Source organism: Argentina anserina, chromosome 7 (assembly GCF_933775445.1).
Source record: "Argentina anserina chromosome 7, drPotAnse1.1, whole genome shotgun sequence".
In the NCBI taxonomy this organism is placed as follows: Eukaryota; Viridiplantae; Streptophyta; class Magnoliopsida; order Rosales; family Rosaceae; genus Argentina; species Argentina anserina.
In genome coordinates, this window is record NC_065878.1 from 3,471,248 (window position 1) to 3,494,244 (window position 22,997).

The 22,997-nt window shown below is 37.3% G+C and overlaps 1 protein-coding gene and 1 long non-coding RNA gene across 8 annotated transcripts; one reads left to right on the plus strand and one right to left on the minus strand.

The window, feature by feature from the left end:
* Window positions 1-1,192: 1,192 nt before the first annotated feature.
* On the minus strand, window positions 1,193-8,575 carry LOC126802372 (uncharacterized). 6 transcript variants are annotated; one of them, XR_007672948.1, is made up of 8 exons: window positions 8,343-8,575; window positions 8,111-8,230; window positions 7,868-7,968; window positions 7,303-7,380; window positions 6,861-6,901; window positions 6,366-6,482; window positions 5,967-6,043; window positions 1,193-2,298 (listed from the first exon to the last, which is right to left on the minus strand). It is a non-coding gene; the product is annotated as an uncharacterized LOC126802372 (long non-coding RNA). The 6 variants fall into 6 exon arrangements; XR_007672949.1 differs by lacking the exon at window positions 7,303-7,380 and having other exon boundaries at window positions 7,868-7,965; XR_007672947.1 differs by lacking the exon at window positions 7,303-7,380 and having other exon boundaries at window positions 6,378-6,482.
* A 1,165-nt stretch (window positions 8,576-9,740) lies between these two features.
* On the plus strand, window positions 9,741-12,246 carry LOC126802829 (thioredoxin-like protein CITRX, chloroplastic). 2 transcript variants are annotated; one of them, XM_050530538.1, is made up of 4 exons: window positions 9,741-10,027; window positions 10,407-10,529; window positions 11,501-11,581; window positions 11,925-12,244. In XM_050530538.1, exons 1-4 carry the CDS (start codon window positions 9,782-9,784, stop codon window positions 12,039-12,041), a joined length of 567 nt encoding a protein of 188 aa, XP_050386495.1. In that variant the 5' UTR covers window positions 9,741-9,781; the 3' UTR covers window positions 12,042-12,244. The 2 variants fall into 2 exon arrangements, with proteins under 2 accessions (XP_050386495.1, XP_050386496.1); XM_050530539.1 differs by lacking the exon at window positions 11,501-11,581 and having other exon boundaries at window positions 11,925-12,246.
* The last annotated feature ends 10,751 nt before the right edge of the window (window positions 12,247-22,997 follow it).

Genomic DNA, 22,997 nt, shown 5'->3' on the forward strand with positions numbered 1-22,997 from the left:
TTCCCGATGAACCCAGAAATAATTAGCAAAATCAACTCACCTATGCTAATCAAGAACAATCAACCAACACATAGTAATCGAATAAAGAGAAAATAAGAATGCTTGAAAGAACAACAACTTTCAATCAGATGCGGTAGTTGTTGATCTGAACTTGACCTTGATATTATGAATAAGCAAGGAAAAGTAACTTGTCGGTAGCTCCCAACGTCGAACACCACCAATCAATTCCATGAATCTAAGAACCTGGCTCTGATACCAAATGAGACACCCCGACCCTAAATTACTAGAAAGTAATTAAGCACATGGTGAAATCAAAAGGAATTATACATCAGCCGGAGTGGTAGCGGCAGTAAGACTGGGTTTGGAAAAGATCCGACGCAGTTCAGCTCCCCCCTTATCCCTTTCGTTTTTCTTTTAGATGAGAAGAAAAGAAAAAAGGAAAGCGTGCGGCCGAGAGAGAAGGAAGGAGAATTTAAAGATTTGGAGTGCTAATGTGAAATTACAATATTGCATTTGTACAAACTTTAATTTAAATTTGACACTTAATAGTAGTTGCTAACAACTCTTACCTACGATAACCGTTTTAAACGTGCCGCATGTCTACGAAGTCATATCGTCGAGCTCAACAACTTTCGTGAAGGAAGTTTTCACAAATAGCATACAAATTAAAAGTCAACATTTTAAGTGTCCACTTAAAATGACTCTCGATATGAGTACATGATAAGGGCTAAAACTGTGAGGATTTGAATAAGGTTCGGGTTGTGTCAAAGAAACAATTAACGAAATCGAAAATTAAGAAAATCTAATTGATCTCTATTACAGTGACTCACCAGTAAATCTGGAACTGAATTCCACTAGGTGAAACCATATGAAGAAGCACAAAATTAGCAAGACTATCAGCAGCTTGATTGCCCGCACGAAAAATATGGCTCGATTTAAAATGCATTTGGGAGAAGTTGTGATTGAATTCAAACTCAAAGCAATAGAGTTGTAAATATAAACTCTATTTTGTTAAAGGAAAAACATCATTACCTTATTAGTGTTTTTTGGTCAAAGTAATTGACTGAGGTAATTAAGCAATTAGTTTTAATATTTACGTATCTAAATCAAGTAACTAATCAATTAGCGTTTATTATCATTAAACTGATTGATACATTCTCATGTAGTATTTCTTCTATATAAAGGGGTTTTGTAATAATACGAGTAGACTACTTCAGTTTTACTTTTACACGTCCTCAACCATTTATCTCTATTCTGAGTTTTTAGCACAAAAAAAAAGAACATAAAACCCTAGTTTTTTTTTCCGGCGCCGCTAGCAGCAGCTACCTGGCTTGCTCGGCTGCACCACCAGCAGCATCATTCCGGTTGACCCCGATCGGCGAGGCAAGTCCCAAGAGACCCAGATCGCCGCGCTCAGTCCTTGCGACGACACAGCTCGGTGAGATCGGCCCACTCTCTTCCTACATCGCTTCCTTTCAAGCCCGACGACAACTCGACCCGATCTGCACCCGACGATTTCTCCTTCCACGACAATCTCCTCCCGTGGTGCTCCTCCACCACAGAGCGGCGTGACTGCATATGCCATCTCGATCTCCGACGATGCAGCCTTGACGTCATCTATGATTTGGAGATCCCGACGTTTTGTAGCGGATTCCGACCCTATTTGCAACAGATCCAGATCCAGATTCGGACCCGTGTTGAAGCAGAAACCGACCAGACTTGAAAAAAAAAACAAAAAGAGGATTTTTTTACCATTTCTGGTAAAGTAAGGTTAGTTTTCTCAATATTACTTGATAATTTATAATAACCATTTGCTTTTAGTGTTTCAGTAAATTAAATAGTAATTATGAAAGCTTGGTTACTGCCTTTTTTACTATGTGTTAATTATTTTTAAACTAGATAGCTTGCCCGCACTTTACTGCGAGTTTGTGAAAAGAAAAAGAAGTCGTGAAATAAACAACTTCAATATATTGTATACCATTCTTTATTGCATTTACGATATGGAACCAAACTTGAGATACAAACTTTCATATGTTGCAAAATCCTGTCCCTACAATCTTGATGACAGTTGCATTCTAATGCTCAACATCATTTCACAACTTCTACTCTATAATATCTACATAAATAGAAAAATTTAAGCATTAGTGTTGATGTTGCAATGGAACTTTGAAATTAAGTTAACAAAAATGAGAAACTTGATCAAGTAAGGATATGGCTGGTCATGTTGCTCACAATAATCTTGGATTGGCATTCCTCTGTGTTAGCTCTCTTTTAGTAGCATTTACTCAACTGCATTAACTGAAAATAATGCCATTAGAAGTTTAAATTGGCATCCTTCGGTAATCAAGTTTTAATTTTGACCTAATAAGCATTTACTTGTCAAAATTCAAATAATCATACACATGTAGAGTAGGCCTCGGCCCAACCCGGTCCATGAGTTGCGGGCCCGGGCTGGGTCTTAGTAAATTTAAATAAGTGACGGGTCGGGCATGCCATTTTCACAAATATAAAAATCCAAAAACCCGCCCAAGTAAAGCGCGCAACGGGCCGGATCTTGCGAGCTTGTATTATAAAAAAAACTCTTATTTAAGGATTTGTATCACATCGGCTGGTGTCGATTGATCCCGAGAAGTTTCTTTCATATAATCACTTCGTAATGTGATAGTCTTATTCTAAACCTAATATAAAAGTTATGATACATTAGTGGACACTTAGGCAATCGACAAATCCAGTTCGAGATATGGTCGATTGACACACGCAGATGTGATCAGTATATATATTTAGAGACCCTGTAAAAATTTCATTCGTTTTAGACATTGTTTGACCGTCCGTACATACGGTCAACAAAAAAAGAGGCGTTTTGATATACTAAAACCCCCATTGGCCGAGACTTTGCGAAATGGGTTTCCTCAATCAATCGGTGACAAAAAATAGGTTATTTTAGATATGTAAACGGCTTTCGATACTCGCATCTTGGTAATAGGTCTCCCTTAGGCCATATTAGTGGTGTTTTTGATTTACCGGAAATTCTGATGGTTAAATGATGTCCGAATTGGATGAAATTTTAACAGGGTCACTAAATATATATACCGATTACATCGGCTGGTGTCGATTGATCCCGAAAAGTTTCATTCATATAGTCGCTTCATAATGCGATAGTTTTATTATAAACCTAATATAAAGGTTATGATACATTAGTGAACACTTAGGCGATTGACAACTCTAGTTCGAAATATGGTAAATCGACACTAGCAGATGTGATCGATATATATAATTAGGAAACCCATAAAAATTTCGTCCATTTTGGACATGGTTTGACCGTTCGTACTTACAGCCAACAAAAAAAAAAGAGGCGTTTTGACATATTGAAACCCCATTTACCGGGTCTTTGTCAAATGAGTTTTCTCAGTGCGACGCGCATAATAGGTAACAAAAATTAAGTGATTTCAGATATCCAAACGACTTTCGGCGTTCATATCTTTGTAATGGGTCCTCCTTTAGGGCATATTAGTGGTGTTTTCGGTTTACCGGAAATTCCGACGGTGAAATGAGATTTGAATCGGATGAAATTTTTACAGAGTCACTAAATATAAGTACCGATCACATCGGCTAGTGTCGATTAATCCCGAGAAGTTTACTTCATATAGTCACTTCATACTGCAATAGTTTTATTTTAAACCTAGTATAAAAGTTATGATACATTAGTGGACAGTTCGGCGATCGACAACTCCGGTTCTAAATACGGTCAATCAACACCAGCAGATGTGATATGTATATATATTTAGGGATCCGTAAAAATTTTGTCCATTTTGGACATAGTTTGAGTGTCTGTACCTACAGTCAACAAAAAAAAGGCATTTTGAGATATTAAAACCCCATTGACTAAGACTTTGTCAAATGAGTTTTTTCGGTGCGACCGCGCTAATCGGTGACAAAAATTAGATGGTTTCATATATGCAAACGGCTTTCGACGTTCGCATCCTGTAATGGGTCATCTCTTAGGACATATTAGTGGTGTTTTTGATTTACCAGAAATTCTGACGGTCAGACGAGATTCGAATTAGATGAAGTTTTAACAGGGTCCCTAAATGTTAGTACTGATAACATCAGCTGGTGTCGATTAATCCCGAGAAGTATACTTCTGATACTTCATATAATTGTTTAATAATGCTACAATTTTATTTTAAATCTAGTATAAAGTTATAATATAAAGTAATATAAAATTTTAAATCTAGTATTATTAACATATATAATATTTTATGTATAATTCTTACCAAAAAAGACATAATTGATATATGTATAATATTTTATTTTTTGGCGGGCCGGACCTATGGGCTTTTGGCGGGTCATGCCCACGAACATGGTTGGGTTTCACATCTCTAAATTAAGCCCGGCCCTCTACCCACGGAAGCGGGATTTTGCGGGTTTTCTCGCGGGCCGGGCCAGGTAAAAGCCCATCGGGCTTGCGGGCCTCCACTGGCTTTTTAGATCCGCGGGCTAAATGATGAAGCCTAAATGTAGAGTATATTCTCCAACGACCAAACAATAAAATGTAAGGCTTTACTTGCTCAATTATGCTTTGTTTAATAAACCTACTTGCAAGAGTGTATGCAACCCATAATAGCTTTAAAACTGTATGTTGAAATGTGAAATTCAAAAGAGAACTTCAAAGCTCGACCTCTAACTATGAGCCCTACAATTTGCCAATATAAACAATAAAATTTCAAACCACAACCTAGTAATCAAAATAGTTACAGCCAAAATCCACCAAACCATAGATGCTCCTTTGTATAAAAAGAGGAGAAAGGAAATAAAAGCACACCTCAGAAAAAAAAAAACAAAAAAAAACACTTCTCATCAAAAATGAAAAATGAAACCCCACCATTAAATAAGTATACACCTAACACCTGATTAATTTTCACTAAATCAGAACCAAAAAGAATGAAATGAAAATGAAAATATGGAATTGCTCATGCGATCAAATACCATAACTGAAACTGTTCTCACTGACATCGAGAATGAACAAATTTGACTAAATTTTGTACCAACAAAAGGAAATTGGCATTGTAAAAGAAACCCAGGTCATCAACAAAATTACAAACCTTGAGTCTAGAAATACATGACCAAGAACCTTAATAACCTACATAAACAGAACCATGACAGAACTCAATAACAACCTGACTGCTCTTTCCATTAAAACATAATAGAGCCTCAAATTTTTTCAGAACCAAAAGTGAAATCCAACCACAAAAACATCAATGAAGTATTGAATTAGAATATAGAACGCACTTCTAACTCGATCAATCTTGATAAGAATGCACTGGTTATATTGATGTTGAAATCATTTATAGTTTTTCAACCTTGCCATTCTAGTTTATCACCGAGAACAACTATAGAAAAACGAAACTCAAAGTTTGACCCATCAAATTTCATAATACTAACTCACTTCACTTAACAACACCATCTCACTTCACAAAACATATCTGCGTATATATCCTTTCAAATAAGGATTCTGTGGTTAAATTGATAAATAAAAATTAATTCTAAAACAAATATAAGCATATTTCTAAAGAAAAGAAAACCAAGGCCAATTGAAATTGTCCAAACAAAATAGAAGAACAACATGGAAGCCCTTTATTCCTATCACTCTATTTGTATTTAACCCATCGCACAAACTTCAACTGTTACAGAAGTACCATATTATCAGTCCTTCATATATCAGTATTTCATATGTTATGGATATCAACGATTTCACTCTTTGCAAAACTTCATTAATTGGAAAAATCTACGCAGCAAAACAAAGATCAAGTCTACCTCAATTTTGGATGGAAGAATATATATATATATATATATATATATATTTTTCCTAATAGTTATGTGAAAGAAATCATAGCAGAAGTTAAAGATAGATGTTGTTTTTCATAGTCATTGACCACATAATCATAACAGTTAAGAGATTGACTAACCTTGATAGATGGTAGAGGAAGAAGTGGTGAAGATCAATCATGCCTTAGTTCTATTAGACCCAAACATTTGCTTCTCGCTAACCACATGAAATCAAAATTCAAACTCAATTTAGCAAAACATAAAAAGAGAGAAACAACAATATGAAACTTTAACTATGAAAATAATTACAAACCTTCAATGACCAAATCACAGGTCATAAAACCACCGAGAATGACCAAACCCAGGGATTAGAAAACTTAATATGGAATTGAAGATGATTGAAAAATGTAAAATGAGAGTTAGATGATTGAATTTGTTCCAGCTTGAGAGTGAAAATTAACCATGAAGGTGGCTACACATAAATCAAACAATGATTTTTCTTAAAACTGTACACATCATATAAGTAATTTATAGCATACATGAAGCAAGACCTTGCAGGTGCCCGACATTTAACATTCTTCTCCCAAACCAAATCTCCCAGTAAGCATACATTTTAAGTTAATCCTCTTCAATGCTCTCTTCCAATCCAGCAAGCCCTTCAAATGCAAGTTTCATTCAGTCAAAAACCAGTATAAGTGGAAAAAAGGTATCACATCTCTATTTATATAACTATTACAACTGAAAATTTTCTCAAGTTCAGAAGAAATAACTGAAGTCAGTTTAGTATTGTCTCTATTTATATAACAAAACTGATATTTTGATACTAATTATAGGTCCATGATCCTTTCAAATAGACTCGAAGCCATCAATTGTTAAAGTAAGGTACTCAACATGAATAATGAATTCAAATGAGTAACAATTTTTTTGCCAAATAAGCCACATTGGTCGTTTCAAAGAGCAACTTATTTCATACCCCCAAAACAACAAATCCAAAAAAAAAGGCGTAATTGGTTCATGTTGAGAATGAGTTGTACCTCATGATTTGTAACTTCATAGCAGTCACTTTGTTAAAAACCTGATATACAAAAGCATGGTTTAAATGAACACTATCAAAACTGGCTTTTGTTCTATACTTTTGGAATGAGAGGTTAAATGATCTTCAAATGTGTCCAAATTGATGAAGTTAATCTAAACTAAAGCATGCATGGGCTATTTTTTATGGTTTGCAGCTTGCTACTTCTTTGAATATCCAGAAGCTATAGAGGATTGAGTAAATGACACCAAATAGATTGAGGTTATACTTTTATGATTGAAAAAGGAAAGGGAGTTGCCGCCAATTGTTTCTTCTTCCTTAACATGAACCCAGAGTATTAGCAGAAGAAGCAAGCATAGAAAACAATAGAAGCCACCAACCGCCAAAATATGAACTACACACTTATAATCAAAACTTGAGAAACATGTGTGCTATAGACTTACACGGTGGCCGTTGATCTTCACTGTAATTTAGACACATACCCCAACTGACACGGAGTTTATCACTATGGAAATCTAAAGCTGCATAATGGATATTTTGTAAGAAACAAAATGCTTAATTACTTTACAGATATTATTTATAATAAGATATATAGTATTGTTCAACTATAATGAAACTTTGGTCGCTCATCAAATGTTAATCTTTAAGCTTCTCTCGCCAATTTCCCAACTGGCTCATCATTCAGAGTCTATTACACACCCAGACTCAGAGCATCTAATTAGTTTATAATAATAAACTAAACCCAATCGATTAGTGATTAACAAAAAAAGAGGTTTGAGTTGGGAAAAAAAATACTAAACCCCATGATCCCATTTCTAATCAATTGAATTGGAATTCTTTCAATTCTCTAAATTATAAAGCTGTAAAGGAAATATATATGAAAAGTAACGAAAGCTTTGAGCTGCCATAGCAACCCAGAAAAAAACTTAGCCACATGCAAAAAGATCAAAACACCAATTGGAATCGAGTCAAAACCAAGAATAAAAAACTTAGCATAACTAAACATACTGGATAAAGATGATTGAGGAAGAGAAATGGATAATTCAGCTTTGATTTCCTGCTCCATTTGCACAGCAACAAAGACAGAAACGAAAATCACGCTCGGCCTACTTCATTGAGAGAGAGAGAGAGAGAGAGAGAGAGAGAGAGAGAGAGAGATTCACAAACTGAACGAAGACAATCAAATTTACAATTAAGAGAAATTGTCAGTCTGATGAGATTAAATCAGAAACTTAGGAGAAGTAAACAAACCTCACTTGTTCTCTTGCCCTATGAGATCGCCAATAAAATCATTAGAATTGCTCCCATCTCTCTCCGCTATCACTCGTTTTTCTCTGTCTCTCGCTGGCCGACGAAATTGATTAAAGAGGCCTTCACATTTCAATCCGAAAACAATCACAAAGCAAGAACCCAAACTTCAGTCGAAAATGAAATCATATACAGAACCCAGAATTAATCAATCAAACACAGAGCAAGTCCCTACCTTCACGATCGATTGAGATGACCCAACCAAAATTTTTCGTTTCTCTCCTACTCACTGCATCAATCGAGCAAAGGATTGTTTGGTTCTTGCGCCACCAGGGTTCTGCAACGCAAACAAAAAGAAAGAAGGGAGAGGATTAGGTTGATGTCGTTGTATACTAGGTTTCCCAATGGAATAGATCACTGAGGAAGAAATCGAGATTTCTATGGAAGTTTCGGGATGGCGAGCGAAGCAACGAGGGTGCGAATAGAGGGAAAAATGACGCGCTTAAGGATTATTACTATGCATGTTCTGTTGGTTTTATTTGCTATCAATATATTATTCTAGCATGACCTATATATTTTTGTATTTGCTATTAAAATGAAAATCCATGCATTCTATAAAAATTTTCAAAATCAATTATGTGATAAAGTGATTTCACAAAAGCATCGAAAGAAAATATGTGACCGCCATGAAATTTGGTCTCGAAATCCAATTCACACTTTTGGAGATTAATACACAATTCCTCTTGTTTTTTTAGATGGCTGACCAAACTCAACCCGAATTTGCCATTTTTTTGACTCAGAAGAAATTGAGTACCATCGTTGAGTTTCTAATGTTGAAACCACGTTTATGGGAAAGGACTACACAACCACCATTTGGATCCCACCGACAAAAACGATGAACCATCGGCAAAAACCAAAGTCAATGCCCTAATGTTCTTGAGGCAGCATATTGATCTAAGCTTGATATGGGAGTACCTTCAGTTGAAAACATCCAATGAACTGTGGGATGTCCTAAAGGGACGTTTTGGGAACATTCATGACACTTTGCTCCTAGAATTAACTGTCCAGTGAAATGAAATCCGCTTACTTGACTACAAAATGGTTAATGACTTCAACAAAGATATGTTGTGCTTGAAAACACGTCTCAATTTATGTGGTAAAGAACTCACAGATGATATACTGTATTTAACTATTTTTTTCTATAATCAAACAAGTGACTCAAATATTACAACGAGCCTGTTACGAGTCAGCTACTCACCGTTTGAATAGCAAAACCACCCCACAACCTTCACTTAGACCGAGTTTATTCCATAGCGAACCACCCTTAGATACTAGGTCTCTCTAGCTCGTTTGAGATCGCCGACGACGCCACCACAAGGGTGTGCCGCCGAAGGGGTTACTCTCTCGCTCTTTTTTTTTCGCTCTCTAGGGTTCTCTCCGGGTTTTTCTCTGATGTTTTTCACTTTTTGCCATATTAACATTTTTCAATAAAGTTTCTTTTACCAAGGGGATGAAGACTGAAGAGGCCAATGTTTCTACAGTCGGAAAATACCAAAGCTTTTTTACGGAGAATCAAGAGATATATAATGGATAAACCCCAAGTCTTAAATCTCAAACGGAGCAGATACACAGACAACACAGTAAGCTCACTCTTTGGTTCTGACCTGACGAAACATGGCTCTCCTCCACGCACAGACATCCCCCCATATCCATTCTCATAGCTTCAGCTCCAACACCCATAGCCACTCTCCGGTGCTCTTATCATTCCAAAGCCCACCAGCTGTTTCTTTCTTCTCCTTGAAAACCCATCACCAAAACTCACTCTTTTCTAAGAACTCGCCGTCTTCACTCTCAACAACGCCAAGAAAGGTGCTTTGTAGACCCCCTCATGGTAAACATGTCAGACAAGACTATCTTGTGGTATGCCTTCCCTACATTAGCTGATTCACTTTCGTCATTGCAATTTAATATTTGAATTTGCTTTTTTCTAGTTATGTTATTGGACTTTTCTCTCTAATTCATGTGTTTTTGCTACATGAAGATGGAAATTGTTTTATGGGTGGTTTGTATTTGCAAATACTCTTTATGGGTTTGTGTTGGAGAACGAGAGAAACAGATATTATTGATAGGATCGTCTATAGGGATAGAAGGGACTCAGGGAAGTAGATTTTCTTGTGACTTGATCAAGTTTGGATTTAGAGTTCTATTGTACCTCCTTTAATATTTCAGTTAATGCCTTATTAGAGCATCTTACTTGAACTATAATCTTGGGCTTACGACTTTCTTGCTTGGAGAGCAGGAAAAGATTTCAGCTCAGGAGGTCCAAGAACTGGTGAAAGGAGACAGAAATGTACCGCTTGTTGTGGATTTCTTTGCTACATGGTGTGGACCCTGTATTTTGATGGCTCAAGAACTTGAAATGGTAAGCTCCATACAAATTTTTGCATATAACGGTAATCTACGGGACTAGAATTATAACCAAACTAAAAATCTGCAACGGAATGTGTGAAAAACTTTGCAGTTTTGCATTAGCTATCTCTCATAAATTACTAATTTTTGTCTTTTGACATTTGAATATCACGTTATGCTGGTTATGTTCTGTCAACGATAGAGTTATCATTGTGTTGAAATTTTGCATATAGCTTGACCAGTTATGAGTGAGAATCAGATTATCTGATTGACCCACAAACACTTTCCATATCTCCACTTTTTTTTTTCTCAAAAAGATAGTGTAATGATACTGAGTCCCTTTGTTTTGAATATTGGTACCATTAATTTATGTGAATAAGATCAGCATTAGTTGGACTTTCAAGTTGATCAAATTGAATCTGGATTTTGGATGCAACCATAGGAATTGTTCCTATGTTTGCTGTTCTTGTTGAGAGAACAGTGGCCTTAGTATGGATTTTAATCTGGAACCTATACCAGTGTGCTCAGATTTAGATTATCTTGTCAGAAAACCATAGGAAGTGATGATGCCAGTGAAGTTTCAAATACCTAATAGCTCTTGCCCGGCTTGGTTAATGGACATGGGATATGATAATGTTTTTTTGAACTGCTACTCTTGATGCACATTTTCTACAATTTGTAAACATCTTTATATGATTGATTAATATTTCGAGCACGGGATTTTGTTAGCAAGTTGTTACTAATCTGGTTGTCTAAAGCAGATTTGTTATTTCCAAGTGGTTTTTCACTTTGGTTGATTTTTCCCTGATCTTGCACTATTTATATGATGACTTTCCAAGTTCAGATAGACATGAGTTTATGCAGTATTGAAGTGCGTTGTAAGGGTTTCATGCTGCTAGTAGATTAGACTTTTGGGTTTAAACCTAACTAAACATGATATTCACTTATTCAGTTGTAACAATTAGATTTGAATTTTGAAAACAGCTTGCTGTGGAGTATGAGAGCAATGTAAAAGTCGTTAAGGTTGATACTGACGATGAGTATGAATTTGCACGTGACATGCAGGTAAGTAAAGTTCTTTTTGTTTTTACGTTTATATTTGTCACCGTTCCCTCATCGTCTCATGTACTGATTGTACTCCCAAAGCCTACTTTTTGAGCTGCACTTTTTATATGAATTTTTGGCCTCTAGTAATATGAGTTGAATCTTTGTAACTAGATTCAACTATACATCACTTCTGCATCATACCTGTCTGTTTAATTAATCAGAATGATCTTGATAAAATAGATTTAAGTATGAAGTGACCTAGATTTGGTGATATATGTCAAACTATTTGTAGACATCAATAAAACAAGTGGACTAGGATATACTTAAAGAAATGAACACCTCCTATAACCCTTTTGACCAGGTACGGGGATTGCCAACATTGCTCTTCATTAGTCCAGACCCCAGTAAAGATGCCATCCGGACTGAAGGGCTCATCCCATTACAGATGATGCGGGATATCATTGACAACGAATTGTGAAGGAGTCCGAGAAAGTTTTACTATAGGCTGCATATATATGGGGCCACGGTTTTGTTTGTGATGTAGAAGCTTCCTATTACTATTTGAGATGCTATCATTTCTATGCCGTAGTCTACTAACTGAATTACATTGGAGTCATCAATGTTGTAGCCATATGATTTGGAATAGATGTACAATTATAAATGCCAGGATGTGCGTCCAGTGAAAAGCTTTCATGGATATGAACACGAATGGATGATATCCCGTTGTCTATGCCATTTGATGCTTTAATTTTGTGTTTTGTTTTGGATGGTTTTCTTTCACTAGCAGTAATGTCGAATCATTATAAATCAGGGCGGTAATGTTAAAATTGCAGAGAAAACTATTGGCATTCGTTTGTTAACTTGCAGCCTTTCTGTTCGTGTAACTCAAATAGTAAATCTTCTAGGATGTGTTTTTGTTCAAGTTAGCCTCTTCGTGTAACCAACAGTTTTAATCACAACCAGTTATATTTCTGGTTGCAGTTAATCTAAATGACCTTCCGCATATAAAAGCAAATAGTTAGACTCCAATCAGAAACTTAAAAAATCTAATGCAAAAGAAAAACTGGAATTTTCATTTTGTGTTTACAGCATCACAACTTGTTCTGCACTTCACTTCTTAGATAGCTTTCAGCGCCTTCTTCTGCTTTACCAAATTAGGATTATGGATCTCAATAATGCCTTCAACACCTTTGCTCTTCATATTTTCAGATACTTCTTCACTCGACACCTCGTCTTCTGACCCCTCTGCAAATTCTACTTCATCGGCTTCACAACGTTCAGCTTCTGGCTTCCCAAAGGTAGAGGTACTGTCAAGAAGTAGATCTTCAGTAGTAGTGAAGTGGCGTTGACGGCTTATGGCCTTAGTCTTGCCTTTGCCCATTGTCTTGAGACAATTCAATACAAGGTTGAACAAGAAGCAGCAGGGCTACAAAGTTGTTTTGCAATAAAGGCCTCTCTGCTGATTGAAATTCAAGAAATCTCCGAGTACGTGTTGATTCCTCTATAAGGTGAATGTAGATGGTATTCCTAATTACACTAGAACATAGCTATGACAGGAAGCAGACACTAATCCTATAAACATTCAGAGTCCATTCCCATAAGAACCAGTATAGAGCAATGGTCTAAATATCGGTTATCGGCATCGTATCGGTTTTGAAAAATAAGGATATAACGGGGATATATCGAGATATATCGGATTATATCGGATTTATCGTTTTTGTTAATTTTTAATTTAAATTTAATATATTTATAAACATATACTTCAAAATATTCAAAATATACCAAATAATATTAACTACTAAGTACTAATTGAACAAAAATAGGTGCACAAAAGATAGATTGAGATATTGATTATGCATTCATGCATTATAAACTCTCATCATCAGAATCAAAGTCAAAATCATCTTCTCCATTATCTTCGTCCTCATCTTCTGAGAGAAAATCATCTTCATAAATCATATTATGTCTATTTGCGTTGAAATTCCTCAAAACGACATCGCCTCCTTAAAAAAAAATCACCGAAAAAAAAGTAACAAGAAAAAAAGTCACCAAAAAAAAGTCAACGAAAAAAAAATTATCGAAAAAAATCATCGAAAAAAAAAGTCTCCGAAAAAAAAAAGTCAACGAAAAAAAAAGTCCACCAAAAAAAAGTCCACCGAAAAAAAAGTCAAACAAAAAAATCCACCGATATATCGCATGTTGACCCGATATTTTGAGTTGACCGATATATTAAGGCGATATGGCATTTATCCTATCGGTTTCTAAATATCACCGATATATTGCCGATATATTCCCGATATATCCCGATATTTAGAACACTGGTATAGAGTCTGTATAGAGTTAGGAAATAAAATTGGGGATACATATTCGGATTCCTAGACAAGTGCTAGGATTTCCAAACCGCTAGTCATCCTAAGATCGATCTGGTTCCTAGTTTTAATAGTTAGGTAGAGCAACTCTCTCTCTCTCTCTCTCTCTCTCTCTCTCTCTCTCTCTCTCTCTCTCTCCATATACCGATATTCGATATTACTACCAGGATATACTATCAAATTCCATCTGGGAATTTACTATTTTTTAGTATTGTATATGGCTGCTCAACATTAATTTTACTCACAATTTCTTAGTTTTTCTTGGCTCTGTTCGGTTGTTTCCTCTCATTTCTATGACTTTCAAAAGCAGCATCCTAGTCCGTTTTGGTGGCGATGGCTCAGTGCGGTGCTTGTTCGGGTGGTGATGCGGACGCTGGTGCTGATGTTGTTTATAAACAATTTCACCCGGATGGTTGGGTAATACATGTTGATTACAACCAGTGGTCTTACTTAAAACAATTTCACGTAGGTGATAGTCTTTTCTTTTCATAGTTCATACAATAAGAAAAACCACAATATATGTGGTTCAAGTTACTGAGTAAGGTTTCAAATTTCAATTAATCCTGCAACTTCAGCTCCCCCCTAGTCATCACAGCTTATAGTTCCGGCTATGATACAATCACGCTGGAAAGGCCTGGCCAGTATTACTTTCTTTGTGGTGCTCCTGGTCATATATTGTGATGCCGGACAGAAGGTCGCAATCATGATCAGCCAAGCTGCCAAGCCTGACACTCCGATCTCCTCTCCGAGCCCGACACCTTCTGGATTGTCCTCTCCGGAACCGGAAGAGAGGCCACAACGTACACTCGGTGGCTCTGATAATCAATGCTCCAAAGCTTGCTTTGGCTTTCGGTTCTCTGGTTGTATTTTGTAAATTGATGTTTTAAATTTTTGCAATGCATTAGTGTAAGCATTTTTAAGGTTTGGAATTTAATTGTAGTCCATATTTTTTTAAATGTGATGTTATTTGAAGGAAACCACTAGGTTCTATAAAAAAAACTGTGATGTTATTTGTTTACACTCATCATTAGTTCAAAGTTTCATCAAATGAAGTGAATAACATATTTACACGATATTCAAATGAATGAAGTGCATGTGCTATTTCTAACACCAATGTCCTGATTCCCTGAACGTGGATAAATTACTTGGGGATTATGGAAGGAAAAGAGAAGATAATTAATGTTAATTAAGCTAGTCCTCCGTAGAGCACAATCAGCACATCACCTGTAGAATAGTACGTATGTAATGCACACTTGTGTCGATCTCTTAATTATAGATTTCCAGAAATCAAATCTCTAATTTTCGTAGTTAATTATGAGAAGAAACGAAAATGACCAACAGATCAAACACACCCACATAGGATTCAAATTAGCAGAAAATGATGAGGACATCCATGATAAGCTGCCATTGAAGATGAATAAATTGAATAGTAAAAACGAAAAATATGTATAAATCTCATTCAAGAATATTGCAAAGTTCTTGGTTAATTTCTATTTTCAAATTAGCATTGGTATGCCTTTAATACGAGAGATGAAAATATCACCACGTACTGTTAATTCATCACTAATTAAGTCACTAGTATTTAGTAACAAATTAGACGATTGCTATATCACGTACGGAATATATATATATATATATATATATATATATATATATATATATATCTCCAACACGTCCCAAATCCCAATTGCAGCAGAATCCAATCGAATCTTCATCAGATATGGATTTTGATCCAGTCTTCTTTTATAAATTAAGAATGCGAAATAATGACGTCATCGGCAGGAGAGAAAGCCAGAAACATGAGTGCGGCCATAATCCCGACCGGAAAGAACAAGAGCATCAGTGGAGGAGGAGGCAACGGCGGCAGCATTAACGGCAGGACAACCATGAAAGCCGCTAGACCCGCCAGCACCATAACAGACCCCAAGCTCATACATTGCACCATGATGATAATATTGACGATGACCTTCAGATCATATATCTCACCGACGGCAATGCCACGTCGGAGAACGACAACAACCTCGCAATTAATGGCAACAAGAAAGAGAAAGCTAAGTTTTCCTTGATGTCTCCGAGCAAATGGCAATGAAATATTTCGTGGGGTTTTCAAGCTTTTATAGGCAATGGTGTTCACAAGGAGGATTTGATCGAAGCCGTTGGTTTTGGGGATTAAACAATAGTGGTTTATGTTTGGGAATCCAGTTTGGGGTGATGGTTCGAATCGGAGAAGATCAGAGGCGTCAGACCCAATATATTTCGGCTGATACGTTGAGCAACTTCTACTGCAAATTGATTTTGATTATTATTGATTTCGTTGTTAGGTTAGGTGCCATCATAATATATAAATAAATTATCTTCCTATCCTCCTATAATATGTTAATTCAATATATACTTGGTAGTAGGGGCCGAACTGTGGGGCGGACTGGTCTGACTATAGCCTACCCGAAAAATAATTTGTTATTTATACTTCTATATTACAAAATGCACATGTAGTAAAGTTGTTCAGTTGATTAAGTAGCCTGAGTAATACTGGGCTAATGTCAGTTCGAATCTCACACCAAACCCACATTTTTTCCTTTTTTTCATTATTTTTCTTGTTTCTTTTTTGGTTCTCTCTCAATCTTTTTTTTTTATTTTTCTTCTCACATTCTCATTCTTCTTTTTATCTCACAATATCTTTTCAGTATTCTAAAAAATCTTACAATATTTTTCTTTTCTATAAGTATAAGAAAATTTTCTTGTTCTTTCTCCATTTTCTCCATCTCTTTCTTCAGTCACAACATTTTAAAAAAATTCTTTAGCTATCTAGTTTTCTTTTACAATTTTTTTTGATTTATCACCAGCCCTATCCATTTCAGATTCCTGGTTCCGCCACTGCTTGGTAGTTGGTACTAATACAACTTGTGAGCAACTTCCATATGTTGATAAAATTGCGTGTTGTCTAATTTCTAGTGAAAATAGTTTAACTGTAATTCGATTATACATCAAAGTTTGACACGGTAGGGTGTAGATCAATATGACTTGATAAACACTTGTGTTCTTACATGTAGAGCGTAACGTAGTCAAGTAAAGACTGTAAAGTATCACATAATCTCATATTATAATTATTCCGTGTTTTGGGTTTTTTTTCTTCTAATTTTTACGTACATATCTAAACGTCACTTACATTACTTAAACTTGAGAGAATTAGCACGAGTCAAGTCATCAATTTTAGGTAGAACAAATTATCGTAACTGTCTCGAGTTTACTGTTTAAGTTTGCATGGGATTTTATTGTTTGACACCATTACACCAAGGCTCGTATTGAATCGATCAATATTTAAGTTTCCATCGTACTTATAATTTTCACCACTCACTCACGCATTTCCGTTGAGGTAATCTTGAATTCACGAATTTGAAGAAATTTGTAAAAGAAACCATGCAAGATCATCACGTACTGATGATCGTGTCTGGTCCCGTACAGCCATACACAACTCATACGATGAACCATTCCCATACAAGGTGCATGTTTATTATATATTTATAACACTTGTTCTCGCTTCCACTCCCTTAATTTATAACTTTTAAGTTCTATCAGACTCAGAAATCTTCGATCTATAAGTATGTTTGTGTACGAGAATTTGCAAACAATGCAATATTAATGATGAAACCTGAACCAGCTGTGACAGATAACATTGTTTTATTAATAGAAGAGATTGAACGAGGTGTGCGACTCAAATTGTATATAAGATGATTATATTACAATTGATTTGATTTGTAATCTATATATAAGCTAAACAACTTAGCTCACTCCCACAAATTACGGAGGAAATCACGGGCTATTACATTAATCACGCTAACACTCACTCTCAAGTTGGCGCATACACATCAACCATGCCCAACTTGCTAAGTGAGTCATAAAAAATCTTCTTAGACACTCATTTTGTGAGCATATCGGCAAGTTGCTCTTCTGTAGGAACAAAATGAAAACTAATGATCTTCGCATCTAGCTTATCCTTTATAAAGTGATGATCAACCTCCACATGTTTTGTACGATCATGTTGCACAGGGTTATTGTGAAATATCAATAGCCGCCTTATTGTCACAGTACAGCTGCATAGCACACTTAGGCTTAATGCCTAAATCTTGTAGCAAATTTCTAAGCCATAACATTTCGCATACTCCTTGAGCCCATACCCCTGTATTCTGTCTCAGCACTAGATCGAGCTACCACGTTTTGTTTCTTACTCTTCCATGTAACAAGATTACCCCAAACAAATGTAAAGTATCCTGATGTGGATCTCCGATATGTAATATTTCCAGCCAAGTCTGCATATGTGAAGCCACAAAATTCAAGGATATTATTATGATTAGAGAACATTATTCCTCTCCGTGGAGCTGACTTCAAGTACCTCAAAATCCTTACTACAGCATCCATGTGGTCCACACTGGGATTATGCATGAACTGACTCACTACACTTACTGCATATGCAACATCTGGTCTGGTATGTGATAAATAAATAAGGCGTCCAACTAGCCTTTGATAACGAGGTTTGTCAGTAGGAACTTGATATGGATATTCTGCTAACCGATGGTTCTGCTAAATAGGAGTATCAATGGGAGTGCAATCTAACATACCTGTCTCTGTTAGTAGATCAAGAAGATACTTCCTTTGACACTGATAGATACCATCACTTCCCCGGGCTACCTCAATGCCCAAGAAGTACTTGAGTGTACCTAGGTCCTTCATCTCAAACTCTGTGGCTAGCTGTTTCTGTAACCTATCCACCTCAATAGTATCATTCCCAGTAACTACCATATCATCAACATATATAATTAGGGCTGTTACCTTCCCTTGTTGATGTCTGGGAAATAATGCATGGTCTGAATTACTCTGTTTGTAGACAATTTTCCTCATGAATTGTGAGAATCTTCCAAACCAAGCACGAGGTGACTGTTTAAGACCATATAGAGACTTTCTCAATCTGCAAACAAAGTTACTTGGAGAAGCGGCCACATATCCAGGCAGAAGATCCATGTACACTTCCTCCGTAAGTTCTCCATGAAGGAATGCATTCTTAACATCAAACTGTCTAAGTGGCCAGTTTAAGCTAGCAGCAACAGAGAGCAATACCCGAATAGTGTTTATCTTTGCAACAGGTGCAAATGTCTCATCATAGTCTATGCCATATGTCTGGATGAACCCTTTTGCTACTAGACGTGCTTTATACCGGCTCACTGACCCATCTGGATTATGCTTCACTGTAAACACCCAACGACATCCCACAGTCTTCTTGCCATGTGGTGGAGATACAAGTTCCTAAGTATTGTTCTTTTGTAATGCTTCCATCTCTTCTTCTATGGCTTTCCTCCATTTTGGATCTCCCAATGCATCCTGCACTTTGTTAGGTACTCATACAGTAGATATTTGATTCATAAATGATGCATATGACTTAGACAACCTTTTGGTAGACATAAAATTTGCCACTGGATACTTAGCTTTAGCCTGAAGGGTGGGTTCATACTTTTTTGTTGGCTGACCCCGAGTAGACCTATTTGGTAAGACATATTGTTTACTATTAACTTCACTACTATTAGCCCCAATAGGATGACTAACCTCAGATGAGTGATCTTCTGTACCAGGAGAGTATTGGTCAGGTGTAGAATCTTTAGTACGGGAGATATGAGGGGCAGTTGTGTTGTCATCTTCTGGTACTTGAATGTCTGGAGTGACTGGAGACCCGGAATCATCCGGTGGTGCCTGTGTAGCTGACACATTGGTAATCTCAATTGAACCGCTCACCATATCTATTGGCTTACTTGTCTCCCCCTCTCCATGATACATGTCTTCAAAATATGAATTCTCTCCCTGAAAAGCAGTATCGGAAGAGGTAAAATAGCTCGTGTCCTCAAAGAAAGTAACATCCATAGTGACATAGTACTTCCTGGTAGGTGGATGATAGCACCGGTACCCTTTCTGATGTCCTCCATACCCAACAAACACACATTTAACTGCCTGTGCATCCAATTTAGACCGTTGATATTTTGGAAGATGGACAAAAGCAACACAACCGAAAACATGGGCATGAAGATTATGAAAAGAGGGTAATGATACATGAGATGCAAGTACCTCATATGAAACTTTTCCCTGAAGGACACGAGAGGGAAGACGATTAATGAAATGGGCGGAAGTGATGACAGCATCACCCCAAAGGTACTTAGGCATATGGGCACTAAAAAGAATACACCGAGCCATATCAAGTAAATGACGATTTTTCCTTTCAGAAACTCCATTCTGCTCAGGTGTGTAAGGACACGTTGTTTGATGAACAATTTCGTGCGTGTTAAAGAACTCCTGAAAGACATGATGAACATATTCCCCTCCATTATCAGACCGAAGAACTCTAATTGTGGCATTATATTGTGTTTGAACAGTAGTATAGAAGGCTTGAAAAGCCGGAAAAACCTCATCTTTAGTTTTGAGGAGAACAACCCATGAAAGACGGGTGCAGTCATCAATAAATGACACATAATACCGCATCCCTGACACAGTAGACTCTTTGGAGGGTCCCCAAACATCAGAATTAATTAATTCAAAAGGAAGAGAACGTCTATTAGAAGTACTAGGGGAATATGTAGATCGATGACTTTTTCCCAAAACACATGTCTCACAACGTAAAAGGGACTCATCCACATTAATAAACAAAGTAGGCATAGATTTTTTCATAACACTAAAATATGGATGCCCTAAGCGACGATGCTATAACCAAACTTCACTTAGCTTATCAGAAGTGGAGAGTAAAGAGGTTCGAGACTGTGCCCCTGGTTTCTCCCCCGCATATGTCTGATCCAGATGAAACAACCGGCCCCTCAGATACCCCAAGTCCCCAACCAATTAACTCCCAGGTGAGAAGATTCTGAAATATCACATACATAGGAAAAAATGTCACAAAACACTTAACGTCAGTGTTCAATTGGGGAACAGGTATCAGATGATGAGATAAAGCAGGTACATAAAGCACATTGTGAAGCTCTATTGTGGGCGTAATACGAACTGACCATTTCCCTAATACGGGAAATGCCTCACCATTAGCATTAGTAACATAGGGTACTGGTGGAGGAGACAATACGGTAAAATAAGATTTGTCATAAGTCATATAATCAGATGCACCAGAATCAATAATCCATGTATCAAAACCAACAAAGTTAGAAATATTTAAAACCATACCAATGGATGCGATAGGTATTGCTCCTCCTGCTGTGTTATGATCATGTCCAACCAGACCATAAATATCTGGTTCATGGACGAATTGAATGGGAGAACTCTCTGTGTCGTCTCCAAAAACCATTGAAAAAGAAAAATCAGGATTGATGCAGCGGAAACACAATAGGATAAAAACGAAGTTGAACCTGTCTTGGGTGCACCGGCACTGTCGGTGTACCTACACTGACAACCAAGATAATAGAATTCGGGTCTCGGGTCGGGTCGAATCCGGGTCTCCGGGTCGGGTTAGGTTGATTCTAGGTCGGATTTTCGCCGAAATGTTTTTCTCCGTCGCGCCCCTCTTCTTTTTCACTGGAGTTTTAGGGGTCAATGGCGGCGGCACTGGGACGAGAGCCCACGTCTTCGGGTATGACACCGACGGCGGGTTCGACTTCAGAAAGGACGGGGTTGTCGTCGTTCGCCGGGGCTGTCGTCGTTCGCCGAGGTTCCGAGCAGTGGTGGGTCGGTCGCCGAGGTTCCGAGCAGCGGCAGACGGGTCGCGGTGGTTCCGAGCAGCGACGGGCGGGTCACGGGCTTCAAGGGATAGAAAAACAAAAAACTTTTCTCCGACGTCGACAATGAAGCTTGATGCCGGACAATGTTGTATTTATGTCCCTGTGCTTGTGGGGCAGAGGCTGGAGACCGAGTAGCAGTGGCGGGCGGGTCGCGGAGGTGCTGAGCAGCAGTGATGATCACGGCTTGAAGGAGCTCGGATGGCTTGAAGGGGCAGTGACGGCTTGAAGGAGCAGTGGGAAGCGGGTACAATGAACGATGATGGCTTCCCTATGAAAACACGGTTTTGCTCACTGGATTAGCTGACGCATGGCCACCAATGAAGGGTAGAGGACGTCGTCTGCGCCAAAATGAAGAAGGTGCAGTTCCACGCAAAAAACGCAGTGGAAACCCAGGAAAAACAGAGCTCCAAAAAAGGCTCTGATACCAACTTAAGTTGTATCTAAGATGATTATATTACACTTGATTTGTAATCTATATATAAACTAAACAACTTAGCCCACTCCCACAAATCACGGAGGAAATCACGGGCGTGATTTCCTCCTTTAACCATGCTATTACACTAATCACGCTAACAGTGTGTTTTTGTGTAAAATCTTTCTCCCCAAAACAGAGTAGATACGATCCATAATCCCCTGCCGTTGATAATTAAGTTTTGATGACAAAGAATCGGATTCAAAGATGCTTCTCGAAATCCAAGAATGCTGGGGTTGCAATGCAAATCATTATAGAAGGCTATTTTTCACAGTGCGTCTCAGTTCAATGTATGAACACGACTTGTGCCTGAAACTTGAAGGCGTACCTACTCTTCCATATCCAAAGATGATCTTTCTTTGCACACATAATCGTGCATGAATAAGCAGGCACCTAATACTGTTGACTGCAATAAGCTTACGTTTAGTAAAAACTAGGCAGTGTGCCCGCGCTTTGTTGCGGGTTCAACTGGATTTGATGGGAGTCACTAATTTCCAATGGACATGATTTGGCACTTCACCTAAACTTTTATAGTAAAAAGTGGCCGACCACAACTTTCATATAAGCCAGGAACATTCTTCAGCAAATCGTAGCCTCTACATTCTTCATTATTATGGGTTACCGAAATTTACATATCATTATTATCGTTCTAAAGGTTGGAGAATGAACCAATGTATACGAATTTAAGTCGAAACATTATCTACCTCAATGAATTTGAATAATAAACCCAAAACATTTGCATCAAATTCACATCTAAAATTACCATTGAGAAAGAGCAGCAAATGAGCTCTCTAAGTCATTATGGGTATTCAGGGGTGATAGAAGAATCATACAGC